At 46.1% G+C, this 15,335-nt stretch overlaps 2 protein-coding genes across 2 annotated transcripts; one reads left to right on the top strand and one right to left on the bottom strand.

The window, feature by feature from the left end:
- The first annotated feature begins 2,503 nt into the window (after positions 1-2,503).
- Positions 2,504-3,734, top strand: LOC140004618 (uncharacterized). Its single transcript, XM_072044749.1, has 2 exons — positions 2,504-3,049; positions 3,165-3,734. The coding sequence occupies exons 1-2, from the start codon at positions 2,504-2,506 to the stop codon at positions 3,732-3,734; spliced, it is 1,116 nt and encodes a 371-aa protein (XP_071900850.1).
- A 3,602-nt stretch (positions 3,735-7,336) lies between these two features.
- Positions 7,337-8,254, bottom strand: LOC140004610 (uncharacterized). The gene has a single exon (XM_072044723.1). The coding sequence runs from the start codon at positions 8,252-8,254 to the stop codon at positions 7,337-7,339; it is 918 nt and encodes a 305-aa protein (XP_071900824.1).
- Positions 8,255-15,335: the final 7,081 nt, after the last annotated feature.

Genomic DNA, 15,335 nt, shown 5'->3' with positions numbered 1-15,335 from the left:
CTATCATAAATTAAATCAAGCATCATACACCTTTAGGGTGTTTAAAGAAATCGGTCATGTGAAGATGTTATTATAATTTTGATTTCTCATATGTATTTTGAGACATTTATCTTCAGAATCCTTACTTTCTTGTCCTTATCATTATTATCTCACTTCAAGTCGTAACTTTTTCTCTTTTAATAGTAAAATATATATTTACCAAAATCATAGTCATGACAGCAACCATAACTAATAAATTGAAATTTAGTCGCATTCACTTCTGGGAATGAACTAGAACTAGCATGCAATAAGTACATAATACTTCTCAAATTGTCTCTCAATATTGCTACGTCAAGAGCATATTTGAGAAATATGTAGAGAATATTATTTTCAACTAAGAAATAATTCTAAACATAGCAGAATTATGTACTTGCAGCCATAAGCAAATTTATCATACCAAACTTTTTGGTAGTTCCTTTTTAGTTTTTCTTTTACACACTATTTAACTACATTAATATTGAATTAGGAAATAAAATAGCTTAGGTTAATTTATATCATTGCTTCCTTTACACTAAACTCTTCATTATAGTTATCTCTAATGTCATCTCGAGTTTGAATTTTCATGAAAAATTCAGTTGCAGTGAACATAATATTCAACCCTAACTTATGATTCAACTTATAACCATCATATATAGCCTATTAGAAGCAAAAACTTTGGATCTCAGCAGACAACTAGGATTTTCCTAACTGCAGTACATGGCGGCCAATGGGCCGTCGGAATCGCCTCCAGAGGGAGGGCCACCGCAGAGCAGGTCGTTTGTGGCGGTTGTCTCGGGTGGGGCTGCTGCTGCAGCCTCAGGTGCGTTGGGAGAGGTCTCCACCTTTAGGGGAGAACCTGCTCTCCGCCTCACAAAACAGGATATCGCCAAGCTTGCTGAACCTTTCCAGAATGCTCTTGTGGGGATGTTTGCGTTCACCAGGCCTCCAATGGAACTCATCAAAAAGTTCATCACATCTCTAGGCCTTAAAGGGGAATGTGTGGTAGGTTTGCTGGATCAAAAGCATGTGTTGCGTCAGCCGACGTTGGAGGAAGATTACACTAGGCTCTTCGCGAGAAGGGTGTGGTACGTACGCAGCTCTCCTATGTCAATATCCAAATGGTCTTTGGAGTTCAAGGCAAATCAGGAGTTGGCAATTGCACCGGTGTGGGTGGCCTTTCCTGAGTTGTCCATACTTTTTTTTCAAAAACAACAACTGCTGCAGCTTGCTGCAACATTCGGGAGACCGTTGAGAGTAGACGCTGCAACCAGTGATCTCAGGCGTCTCTCTGTAACGCGCATACTGGTGGAACTCTGCATCTCGGCGTCACCAGTGCAGCGGGTCAGGATAGGTGACGAAAACTATGGATTTTGGCAGCCGGTGGAGTTGGAGGGATTGCCTGAGTACTGCTCCTTTTGTAGTATGTTTGGCCACGCGGTTGGTTTGTGCTTTCGAAATGACCCATCTTTGCAGCCAGCGGTTACTGGCCAGCAGTAGCAGCGGAGATATGTGCAACGAGTGGCATCAGAAACGGGAAGGATGGCGACGACAGCAGACCCACAACGTCTCCTTTAGCAACCAAATACGGTTGCCACTGATGACACGCCATTGCTGCGGGAGGAGGAAGGAGAGGCAGCGCTGGTGGTCACGAAGGTGAGAGGGACAAAGGATAACGGGGAGGACCTGATGCTACTTGGGATAGCCTTTCCTACGCCAGCTTTGCATGGAAATCAGCAGCAGCAAGTTATGGTGCTGCAGGACAAACCATTGCCGAGGGAAGGGAAAGGAGATGCGGCGCTGTTGGCCACGGAGGTAAGGGATAAAACGAAAGATGGAGAGGTCATGAAACCGATTGGGCTGACATCGACAGCGCCAGTCTTGCAAGTAAAACAACAGCAGCAGGTCGTGGTGCAACAGGCTACGGAGCAAGCCACTGAAAACGCATGGGTGAATATCGAGGTGGACGACAGGTTGGTGATTGATTTGGGTGGCTCGGGGGCGATCCCGAAGACGCCGTCGGTGGAGGATTTCACGGGAGGGGGACAAAATCGGTTCACTGCCCTGCAGAGCTTGGGGGCAGAGGAGGAGGATGGGAGCATGCTAGAGTCCCTGAGCGCATCTCCGCATATTCTACGATGACGAGACTTGCCACGTAGGCTGTCAGCAGATAACCTAGCGGCTGGGCCCATCACGAGGCAGCAGCTTTTGGAGTCCTACGAGGAGTTGAACCTCAGGTGGAATAATTTACGAGTGGCAGGAGTGGTGGTACAAGGCGAGGGGGACGGGGAGACGGTAGCAGCGAGTGAAACACTAACCAATAGTCAGAGGAGGCGCGGCCGTCCGTGCAAGGGTACCTTTTTGAACCAGGTATTGTCGGAACCCCAAACTTCGTATGCATTACAGTCTTATGTTAAACCCAATTAGCGCATTATGTTGGAATATCCGGGGAGCATCCCGCGCGGACTCTCTCCGATATTTGGGCAAAATGTGTCGAGAAAACTCGGTTCGTCTACTGGTTCTCTTGGAGCCTATGTCAGAAGCAGGTCAATTGGAAATTGTACGGCGTAAACTAAAGTTTGATAAGGCAAGGAGCTTTGTCGATCGGAAAATTTGGATGCTTTGGGACTCAAGGTTGCAGTTAGGCTCTGTCGAACGGGCGGACCAATTAGTGCACGTAAGGGCTTGTTTTGAGTTTGGCGCATCTTTCGCTGTGTCCTTTGTGTATGCCAAGTGTACCAGGGTGGCGAGACGCCCACTCTGGGAGGCGCTAGAGGGGATAGGGGAGTCGATGAATCAGCCATGGATGGCCATTGGGGACTTTAATGTCATCTCCTCGGCCAACGAAAGAGCCGGAGGGTCCCCGCCGAACCTGCGAAACATGGAGGAGTTTAATTCCTCAATGTTTCGATGCGGGTTGTCGGAGATGGGCTTTGACGGGTCGCAATTCACCTGGACAAATGGGTCAATGTGGCAAAGGCTGGACCGCGCACTGATCAATGATAAGTGGCTGGCGGCTTACCCTGTGTCCAAGGTGTCACACCTAGCTCGGGGGGGCTCTGACCATGCACCTTTGCTGGTGAAATGTGCCCCAGCACGGGCCCGTCCTTCTCATTCTGGTATCTTAATGTTTGGGCCCCACATCCCAGTTTCCTCTCGGTAGTGAGCGGGGCTTGGGGGATGGATGTACCAGGGGTGGGTATATCCCTTTTTTCAACAAACTAGTACAAGCACGGGAAAAACTGAGAGGATGGAGCCAGGAGGTATTTGGTAATATACCCTCTCGGGTTAAGACAGCAGAGGCTGCATACAGACTGCGAGAGGAGGAGTATGATCGGTGTAGGAATGATTCCACCAGGGCCTGCCTCAATGCGGCTAGGGCAGAATATAATAGAGAACTGGCCGTCGAATATGAGTTCTGGCGGCAAAAGGCGGCAGTTAAGTGGCTTCGCGAGGGAGAGGCCAACACTTCATTCCTTCACTCCATGGTTCGTCAGCGAAAGAGCTCTAATTTTATTGCGAGAATTAAGGTTGAGGAGGGTCGATGGTATGACTCTGTGCGACATATTAAAGCCTCTGCAACAGATTTCTATGCTAAATTGTTTACATCGGAATCTACGTATAGAGAAGGCTTTCCGGAACTTCCTTTTACGGTTCCATCGGTTGAGAGTGGGAGCAATGACAAACTAAAGGAGGTTCTGACAGCAGAGGAAATCTGAGAGATTGTGTTCTCGATGGAGGTCAATAGTGCTCCGGGGTCCGATGGCTTTGGAGTGGGCTTTTACCAAGTTTGCTGGCCAATTATAAAGGACGACCTGGTGGCGGCGATCAAGGAGTTCTTTCAAGGAGTGGGACAACCAAGGGGATGGTCAAGTTCACTTTTGGTTCTCATTCCCAAGGTGGAGGGAGCCTGCCAATGGCGGGATTTCCGCCCAATCAGCCTATGTAACGTAAACTCCAAAATTATCTCCAAGGTCTTGGCATCAAGGTTCAACAAAGTGCTCCTGCAGATCATATCACCTTGGCAAACGGGGTTCGTACCAAGTCGGGGTATTACCGATAATATCTTGCTGGCTCAAGAGATGGCACAAGACTTGGATAGACGTTTGAAGGAGCCGAACCTGATTCTCAAATTGGATTTGGAAAAGGCGTATGATAGGGTAGAGTGGCCTTTTCTACTCTTCATGCTTCACCAGTTTGGATTCCATGAACACGTGGTGGATTTATGCTTCCGGACTTTCTCAAACTCGTGGTTCTCGGTACTAATCAATGGTGAGCCTTCAGGGTATTTTAAATCGACGCGGGGGGTGAGACAAGAGGACCCCTTGTCACCAGTTTTATTTCTATTTGTGGCCGAGTTCTTGGGACGGGGGATTCATGACCTGCTACTGGCTCAGGAGAACAGGTTTTTCATCTCCGATGGTTCACGAGTGCCATATTTAGCATTTGCAGATGATATCATGATTTTCATACGATGCTCGACAGATGCATTGACTACAATTAAGGGTTTTTTGGCGAGGTACTAGGCATGGTCAGGGCAAAAGGTCAATATGGAAAAGAGCTCATTCTCCCCAGCATCCGAGGCATTAGCAGAACAGATACAGCTGGTACAGTCTATTCTTGGGTTTCGTGAGCAAAGTTTACCTTTTCGGTACCATGGGGTTCCGCTGGTAAAGGGCAGGATTAGCTGTGTGCACTTTGATGGGTTGCTAACGAAGCTGCGACAACGGCTGTTTCATTGGAGTTCTAAGATGCTAACCATGGGAGGTAAGATAATCTTCATTCGCCATGTGCTTAGCTCGATTCCGATGCATTTGATCCAGGTACTTCAACCTCCCAAACCGGTGACTGTCGCTCTGGGGCGAATCTGCAACGCTTTCCTCTGGGACCACTCCACAACAGAAAAGAGGGTGCACTGGGCGGCCTGGGAGAAAGTTTGCTTTCCAGAGGAAGAAGGTGGATTGGGTTTCTGTGCATTTGATGATAGGATACGGGCATTTTCGTGCAAACTATGGTGGAAGCTGCGGAGGAAGGATTCGGCCTGGGCAGACTTTATGCACTGCAAATATGTTAAAGGTGTCCACCCGGCCATTGCTAGGGTGGAACGACCACCAGCGTCGTAGCGGCGCCTGCTGGAGATTCACGATTTTGCTAAGGAAAGGAGCCGCTGGTGTTTGGGTAAAGGCCTAGTCGACTTTTGGCAAGATCATTGGTGCACAGATGTTCCACTAGCTCAGTTTCTGGGGGTGTCGAATATGCCTTGTGTGTTTGTAGGCGAGCTATATTTACAGGATGGTTGGGACGTCGCACGTCTTCGGCAATGGCTACCAGGGCAGTATGTATCCATGGTCCTGGAACTACAAATCTTCCCAACGTTGAAGGATTAACTAGTTTGGAAAGGGTCACCCACTGGCAATTTCTCGATATCGGTGGCTTTGGAGGAGGTTCGCCACAAGAGGAATGTATCGCTGATAAGCAAGTACATCTGGAGTTCTGCTTTACCAAAGAAGCTCTCTTTCTTCGTCTGGCGTTTGGTAAACAAATAGATTCCCCTGGATGACCAACTGCAGCAGAAGGGCATTCATTTGGGGTCCAGGTGTTCTTGCTGCGAAAGGGCTCGGGAAATAGGGGAGCATCTATTTGGGTCTGGGGCAGTGTCCTCATCTGTCTGGGGACATTTCGGCAAACAATTCGGGATTTTGAGGAGGGGGTTCCACGGGATTTCCCCCTGCTAAAGTCATGGTTCTTATCCCATCGGATGGTGAATGAGAACCATATACGGGTGATTATTCCTGTGGTGACCCTGTAGTTCATCTGGAGAGTTAGGAATCATGCGAGGTTCAAGGGATCGAGGATGAGCGCGGAGAGTATTATATGGCAAGTGGGAAACCTAATAGAGCAATTGGGGGACTCACAAAAGCTAGGGCGTTCGTTTCGGGGAGACGGGATTGTGTCTGGGCTAAAGGGAGGCGTGCGGCAGCGGTGCGACGGCCTTCCCTGGTGGCATGGGTCAAACCTCCTGCGCATTATCTGAAACTGAACACGGATGCGAGTATCACATCAACTGGAGCATTTGGAGGAGGCGTAGTTCGGTCCAGCGAAGGGAAGATGATCTTTGCCTTCTACAAGGAGTTCGGGGAGGCGAGTGTGGTACATGCTGAGGCACTGGCTCTACTGGCAGGGCTAACCTATTGTCAGGAAAGGCATCTAACAGGGGTAAGGGTAGAGAGCGATTCTGAGGCTCTCATTCGAATGGTCGCCTCGGAGGCTTTGGCATGCTGGCCGCTATGCAACGCTCTACGGAGGATACGATCTATACTGACGAATCTGGAAACGACACTCAGTCACGTTTATCGTCAAGCGAATATGGTCGCTGATGCAATTGCTTCGGCTCATTTGGGCCACGATGTGTTGTACAATGAGGAAGCATCTCTGCCACGTAGGATTAAAGTTCTCCTGAGGTTAGACAGGCTAGGGGTCCCATATATCAGGCATTAGATAGCAGTGGCTTAATCCTTGTACTTTTTAGGTTTCCATCCTATTTGATTAAAATATTAAAAACAATCATACCAAGCTTTGAAATAATGACCATCTTCTGGTGGCTAAATCTTTTTATTAAAGAACGACCATTTTCAGGTGATCGAATCTTTTTTTAAAAATATTTCAAAGGACAAGTAGATCCTCAAATATAATTGGTTTTCTATAATAGCATCTCCAAAATTCATTGCATCAGAATATAAGTTTTTTTTTTTCTAAAATTTCAGCTTTAATTATTAGATCAAAACTTTCTCGGCAACATAACATGTTTTTTTTTTTATAAAGGAAATTTTATTAATGAAAGACTGAAAACATAGCCTGGGATAAAGCAAAAGCCTTAGCCCCTAAAAGCAAAACGGAAGTTACAAAAATTTTGCAGATCCAAAGCCAAAAGTCCCCTAGTACGAGTCGGCAACTGTGAGCCCTTAGTAAAAATAACTCGAGTACCTGACATGGCCCCATATGCCGCTAGCGAATCCGCCACTGTATTCCCCTCCCGGTAGCAATGGCAGAAGTGGTGAGAGCTTGGCTCACCCATCCGAATAGCACGAACTATAGGCCGAATCCCTGCGAGGACTCCTCATTCCCCCCTTAAACACTTAATCAGAACCAGGCAGTCAGATTCTACAATTAACCGAGAGACCCCTACTTGGCGCCCCAATTGAAGCCCCAAGAGGAGTGCGCGAGCCTCCGCCTGCAAAGAGTCCACACCACCAAATGAATCCGCAAAAGCAACAATCAACCTCCCACATGAATCCCTAATCACCCCTCTGCCCCCGCTACCTCACTCTGTGGCACAACCATCAGTGTTTAGCTTGAAGCAGCCCGTCGGAGGGAAAGCCCACCTGACCGCCGTTGCAGTTAAAGCCCTCCGAACCACAGACAAGGCCTTCAGAAGTTCATCCCATTGGCCAAGCACCGTAATACCCGGAAAATGGGCTCTGACAAGCATTCTTACCTCATGTACAATAAGAGCCCGAACTTGCGAGCCACAAATCTTGCGACCCTCGAACCTGGACATATTCCTGGCCCGCCATAGAAACCATAAAATGAGGATTGGGAGAATACGCATTAACCAGCGTATAACCTTACCTTTCACGGGGAGTAACCACCAAGTGGCGCACCGGGAACGAACCGTGGCAGCCGATGTAGATAATTCAAGAGAATGCTTAAAAAACGCCCATGTCGCAGAGGCTAGCTGCCCTGTTAAGAAAACATGTTCCATCGTCTCTAACTGGCCAAGCACACAGCAGTGACATTTAGAAGGACCATGAATTTGGAACTTTTCGAGCACGTCATCCATCGGCAACTGGCCGTTCACTAAACGCAACATAAAGAAAGACAATTTACGCGGGATGAAGGAATGCCAAAAGAAAGAGAAAACCCAGGAGCGAGCCCTAGCCAGGCGAACAAGTTGATATGTCGACCTAATCGAGAAAACTCCCGAAGGATCCCGTAACCAAACTAGGGTATCTGGATCCAACCTAAAACAGAAAAAGGATCCCTGGGCAGCGTCCCTAACCACTGCGGGCACCGATGCCAAAGCCGAATAATCCCATCTCCCTTCTCGTAAAAAAGCCGTAGCCCTTGCATCCGACGCCTCCTCAGGAAACCTCCACGCCAATGGGCCTAGCCCACTCCAGTTATCCCACCAGAAAGCCACCTCCCCTCTCGAGAGATCCCACAACAACCAATGCTCCATGGTTGTACGGGCGCTAAGCATACGTTTACACGTAGCAGACAATTGGACAGGAAACGGACCTTGATTTGGATGCAGAGGCCCAAAATATCTAGCCCTCATGAACTGCGCCCAGAGAGATTGCCCATGTCTAAACATCCACCAAAGCTTACAGGAGAAAGCCTCCACAATCGCCTGAAGAGACCGAAAACCAACCCCTCCTTTCTCCACCGGAAAACATAAATTCTCCCACTTCGACCAGTGCCGCTTCGCTCCAAACTCCGTCTCACCCCAAAAGAACCTCGCCAAAACCCACTCAGATCAGAAATCACCCCCTTTGGGGGCTCTATCACCGCAAGAAGATGAATAGGCATGGACGACAATACATGCTTAATCAATAGGGCCCGAGCACTCATAGATAACCACCGACCATGCCAGGAGGCAATCCGTTGGGAAACTTTAGTCAGCAAGTCAGAAAATAAGGCTTTCACTCGTCTCCCCTCAAACAACGGGCATCCCAAGTACGTGACCGGTAAAGATCTAGGACAGAAACCAGTGACGTGAGCAATTATCTTCCTGCGAGCCACCGAAGTCTTCTTGCCAACCAAAAAACAGCTCTTCGCCACATTCACCAGCTGCCCTGACACCTCCTGATAACCCTGTAGCACCTCCCTGACACACTCCAAGGACCGCTTTCCACCATTATAGAAAACGATGACGTCATCAGCATAGGCCAGATGTGTCAGCGGCGGAGAGTCCCGCGACACCAAGAATGGGACAAACCTCGAGTCTCGAGGTAGCTCATTCAAGCGTCTAGACAAAACCTCCGCTGCAATAATGAATAGGGCCGGGGATAAAGGGTCCCCTTGACGCAACCCACGAGAGGATTGGAAGAATCCGCAAGGCTTCCCATTAACCAGAACCGAAAAATGACACGATGAGATCAGCCTCCAAACCATGTCAAGCCATTGCTCCCCAAATCCAAACCGTCTCATAACTTGGATGAGGAAATTCCAAGTTACCCTATCATACGCCTTGGCCATGTCTAGTTTGAGAGCAACATTAGATCCCCGCACCTTCTTCCCTAACGCCAAGCACATCTCTAAGGCCAGCAAAATATTATCCGAGATTCGCCGACCCTTTACAAAGCCACTCTGTTGCGGCGAAATTATCTTTGGCAGCACGTTTTCCAAGCGCCTCGCTAACAGTTTGAAAATGATTTTATTGATAAAGTTGCACAAGCTAATCGAGCGAAACTCTGAGAAAGAGGAAGCCCCGGGAACCTTGGGAATCAAAGCCAACCATGTAGACGTATAGCCCCAGGGTAGCTCCGCTCCTGCAAAAAAATCACCAACCGCCCTGACAATATCCACCTGCACTATCTCCCAACAAGTCGTGAAAAAAGTCCCCTTGAAGCCATCTGGACCCGAACTACTCTCACCATCCAACTGGAAAACGACTGACCTAATTTCCTCCTCTGTGGGGAACCGTTGGAGACTCGCATTATCCTGTTCAGTAATAATCGACGGGATCACCCTTAGTAAGATAAATAATTCTAAAGATAACAAATATAAGTATTTATAACAAATAATTCTAAAGATAAATAAGTAGAATTAAAAGATGAAATATTACCTCAAAGATGTCTAAGAGTATATGTTCTTGTTTAGTAGTTGCTCAGTAGTAAACACTTGTATTTTGCAATCATTCAAAGGTTAACTATAAGAAATTGAAATAAATTTATGTGTCAAAAATTTACCTCAATAAGTAGATAGAAGTTGCCGAAAAAATACAGGTAGAATCTCTTGTTTCACTTTTACTCAAGGTAGAAGCTCCGTTTTCACTTTTTGCTCAAAAACAGAGACTCGTGCTAATAACGTATTGTAAAACTAATAAAATAAACCACTATAATATCAAGTGAAATATTGGAGATATTAGAGAAAGAAATAGAGAGTGATTATCTTATTATTCCAACTAATACAAAAGTCCTCACAAAGAGTGTCAATGTACCTCTATATATAGGTACTACAAGATTAAAGATACATTAATCCTATTAAACACCCACTACCACAAGAATATGAAGAAACCTATGAAACGGTTTCTCCACTACATGAATAGATTTATGGATTGTAACTTCTATACATAATGTAGTCATAAATCATGAATTAACCCTCTTGGGAATACAAAGGGACATCCACACTTTTAGTTGTTTCATAACAGCGAAGAAATTGGATGAAGATTCCGAAATCCAGAAAAATTCCAACCAACATGACCGGAATTTCACCGAAATCCACTTTCAAGAGCATTTAAGGTCGGATTTTGACATAGACATATTCTCTATAGTCTCATGAGTTCATTTAAACATCAAACAAACCCATTAAACATTATAAATCATGAGAAGAATGAGATCTAAGATGCAAACCTATGAGAACTCATGTAATGACTTAAAATCACATGTAAAACATTAAATCAACCAAGGAAGGAAGCTATAGTTATCTAAGGAAGCTGGTGAACTCGAATAGATGTGGAAAAACTTACCCAAATTCCAAAAATGAAGCAAACAAGTTCGTGTTGCAGAAGTTCAAGTGCTGATGAACCTGCAAATTTGAGCCTCGATTCGAAGGACTTAAGGATTTTTTTGAAAAAAAAATTCAAAATGAAAATTTCTCTCCTACAATCATAGATTGTATAGAAACAAAGATCTTGCTAATCAGACTTCAAATGAAGTCAGAATCAGCAAACAAACAAGTCTGGTTCATCAGCCCTATTTTCGTTATTGTAGAAAAGGTTTTCGTGGAGGCAAGTTTGGGTTTCAATTTAAGGAGTTTCTAATGTTATCAGAGAAACTTTTAAACATGAAAGTTATTACCGTATGTCTTACAAAAACTTAGGAAGAAGAATCATCTAAAAAGGACCTATATCGAAAGAGAAAATTGAATTAATTGAACCAGGCTGGTTCATCAACCCTTTTCAAGAAAAATTTTTGCAGAAAAATTCTCTCTCCCTGTTTTCTTTTTTCTGGCTTTTTGTTGCTGTTTGCCACTTTCCTAACTCTCTCCTCTTCCTAAAAGCTATGTTATTTTCTATTTATATGAGACCAAGAAACCCTAGATTCTAAAAAACAAAATCACATGTGGTAAGATTTTTAAGAAAGTCGTGATGTGTTGCTTTCTAAATCATTCGATTAATTTGGTTAGCTATCAAAAGATAAGATTTGGGAAGGGTGAGCTATCTTTTGTACAACCAGTCTTGGAGAAAAAGAAAGAAAACAAAAAAGAAAAAAACCAAACATGAAGTACGTTGCTGGAAATCTGATGAAGAAGAAGACTGGAATTTTCATTTTAAAGAAAAGAGAAATGGACCAATTGGGCCTCTTCTTATTTCCTTTCTCTATAGGTTTTTGTAGATTTGGCATGGGTTTTTGTAGAGTTTTGTTTGGATTTTTGTAGAGTTTTGCTTGGGCTTTTGTTGGAGTTTTTGCATGTTTTGTTGGATTTTTTTCTTTTGGATTGGGCTAAAAAATTAAGAATATTTTAAATACAAAAAAAAAAGAAAATAAAAATGATTACATAATCAATAATATAAAATAAAGATACAATAAAAAATTAACAAAATTTTTGAGAAAAATTTGGTATCTACACACCCATTCCCTGCATGCAAAAGTTTTTCTTTTTAAATACTGTTGTTTGGATTTTAGTGTTGAAAATAGTTTGGGTGAATTGGCTTACAAAGGGGCTTTTAGGGTGTCTCAATTGGTCAAATTTGGAAGAGTTTAAAATGTCAAATTTTGGTAGATTTTGAAGTCAAGTGTCTGAAGTTACAAGTGTAAAGTTGGGCTGGTGAATCTTGGTGACGAAAAAATGCTAGAACGAATCAAGGAGAAAAGCTAGGCCTGAAGGAAGAAGAAGGGCATTTTGCAGCTATAAGCAATTGTTTTGCTGATGTCAATATTTCTTTAACGTCCAAAAAATGTTAGGGGCATATTTGATAAATGTTTTGGACATTTAAGAGGGTTAACTATTATTTAGTCAAATTACAAGATTTGTTTGGCCTCCTATCACCAATTGGTTGGATGGTGTTGGTTTGTGGGTCTCTCTTATATTAGTTTCTGACTCAATTTGACGATGACTTTCTGAGCGTTCTAATGTAATTGTGTGTGTGTGTTTCTTCTGTCTATGGAAAAAAACAAGATTTATTTGGTAATATGACTAAACCTTAGTGTTGATAAATGTAAAACGTAATTAACCGAAAAAGAAAAAAGAAACAAAAAGAGATCATCAAAATGCTATGGTAAAATTTCTCTTCCAACATTTATTGCTCTTAATCATGAAGCGGTCTCCAAAGGTCTCGATACACTAAGGGACCAAGAAAAGCCTGTCGAAGTCATCGAAGTCGCTAGTCGCTTCATAGTTCATAATAGTCAAGAAAACAAGGGGTTTGTTTGGATTGTGGTTTATTTCCAAAATATATTTGCTTACATCATCATTACAATTTTCAATACACCTTTTTATCTTTTCAATTATCTTTTTATTTCACATACATCACATCACAAAAAGTGTTACAGTAAAAATATCTCTAATAATTCACAATCCAAACAAACCCCTTGACTGGCAGCCGGGGATGCTCAGCAAAAGAAAAAAAAAAGGCTAGGAAGCCAAATAAATCATATTGAAGTGATTGGCGTAGAAGAGTTTTTTCGATCTTTTAAACTTTCAAAGACGTAGTCAAAAGAGAGACTTTTTTAGCCGGAAAAATGCAAAAAAAATAAAAAACGAAAAAGGCGTGCGTTAGAAGTGGTAGCTAAGTTAGAAATTCCAAAGAACAGTTATATGGAGTCCGGTAAAGACGACAGGGTTCTATTATCAAGACGACTTCATTGTTCGTTTATTCTTTTTGACAAGGTAGCAAAGATTTGTGAAGAAGCACGGAACTTCCCCGGGGAGAGCTGACCTGATCAGCTCGGCGTGCTGATGGAAGAGCTGATCCTAAGCCTGCAAAACAGAAAGGGTGAGCTGACAGAGGGGGCCCGAGGGTTGTCCCCGAGGGCGCTCCGACGGCCAAGTTAGTTTTCCGGTGAGTAAGGTTCACGGGAAGTAGTGATAGCTTCGGGTAAATTGCCAATAGTGAGCGTGTTGTTTGCGTACCTTGTCAGAGTGGTGGAAGTTACCATTTATACTTGTTCAGAGAGTCCGACCTCCACACGGTGGGGGACTTGCCCGGCATAGCTCCCAATCCCGATCCACGGGGGATCTCCTCCGACCTTTCCGGAGTCCTTTCCCAGAGCCCTTTGGAGCCCTAGCAGTAAAGCGGCCTAGGGCAATTGTCAAAGGGCTGAAGGCCGGGGCCCAGCTCGGTCAGAGCTGGGCTGCCACGTGGCCGGGCCCAGAACAGGGCCTCTGCACTAGCCCCCTAGATTAGGTAGGGCTGTCAAGCAGACCTAATCTAACCCTGCCACGTGGGAGGCCAGCGTCGCGCACTACTCCTCCAACATCACCTCTGGTACAGTACTGTCACAGGGACGCTGCGCCCGCGTCCTTTCAGTTGTCACGCCTCTTCGGTTTCCGTACCAGCATTAAATGCCTTCACATGGGGGTCGGTTCAAATCCCTCCACCGTTTTCCCCCCATTTCTCCCCTTATAAATAGGGGTAATCAGATTCCAACCGACTCCATTTGCTATTTTCCCTTCCCCTCGTGCATTTTGCACTCCCATTTCCTTTGTGCACTCGCATTTCCATTTTCCAGCGACTTCCGGCGTCCCATACCCAGATTCCGGCGAGCCTTCCATCCCTCTTCCGCTCCAACACCATCAGTAAGTTCCTTTTTGCAGACTCTTCCCTTGACAGTGCCTCTTCCACCCTCATGCTTCTACCATCTCTTTTATGTCGGATTACTACGACGTCACTTCCACCGCCTCCCCGTCCCCGGTCCATCGCAGAGCCACCAGGATCTTCATTTCTTCCTCATCTTCGCCCTCGTCGTCGCCTTCTCCACCTCCCCCTGCTTCCTCTTCCGCTTCTAACCCCGACCTCCTAGACCCTATAGTCATTATGAGTTCTCCTTCGCCCCAGTCTCCTTCATCCCACTCTCCTTCTGGCCGCGCCATTGAGGAGGTGGCCGAGCTCGACGCCCTCATCGCGCGGCAGGCTACCTCCGCCTTTCCCCCCAGGTCTCCACACGACTCCCCCGGCGGAGCCCAAGGGGGAGTCGAGGAGGATAGGGAGGCCTCTGAGGGGACCCCTGCTTCAGAGCAGGGGAATGACCCCGAGTTCTCCTACGGTCATGTCGACTTGCAGGAGGCCACCCTATCCTCCGCGGCAGTGGCCGAACTGGCCAAGTCTTACTCCATCCCTCCAACCTACGAGCCGAGGGCAGCCGGGCCCGGCGAACGAGCCTGCAGACCTTCCCCTGGCTTCGTAGCCATCTACAGGGAGCAGCTCATCGCAGGACTCCGCCCCCCATCCCTTCAGCCCTTACCGAGATTCTGAACTACTGGGGGCTCAGAATCACCCAACTTCACCCCACCTCTATCAGGATTATTATTGGATTCCTGATCTACTGCCTTCTTTGTGACATCCCCTACTCCCTCTCCCTCTTCCGAGCTGCCTTCATCCTTAAAACCGCCCTCCCGGGGTGGTACTACTTCTCCCGCCGTGGCCCCCAGACCAAAGGAGGAAAAGGGGCCCAGGAGTTATTCTACGGCCTCCCCTCCTCCGTGAAGGACTGGAAAGAGGACTTCTTCTTTGTCAGATCCACACACTTTCCCCCCAATGTGTGGAAGGTTGAGGGGGTCAAGGCCGACTCCTATCCGGGGGACCTGGACTACGATACTCTCGGCCAGCTGTTGGGCTCCAAGGTGAAGCTCGATGTCACCCGGATCTCGACTGAGCAGCTCTCCGCAGCCGGGCTGATGGGGACGTTGTCCGGATCCTCTGGGGAAGTGGCAATCCCTAAGCCCAAACCCGATACCTGTAACGCTGGCTTTGCCCCTGTCACATTTGTAGTATATTTTGGCTTGATTTTTTTCCTTTTACTGCATTGCGCTTGGCTTATCCGGTTGTGTCCGTTGCAGTGAGTAAGTTCTCCCAGCTGTTGGGCGCTGCTACTGAG

The sequence above is a fragment of the Coffea arabica genome, chromosome 1c, assembly GCF_036785885.1.
Source record: "Coffea arabica cultivar ET-39 chromosome 1c, Coffea Arabica ET-39 HiFi, whole genome shotgun sequence".
In the NCBI taxonomy this organism is placed as follows: domain Eukaryota; kingdom Viridiplantae; phylum Streptophyta; class Magnoliopsida; order Gentianales; family Rubiaceae; genus Coffea; species Coffea arabica.
This window is presented reverse-complemented; position numbering and strand designations above follow the sequence as displayed.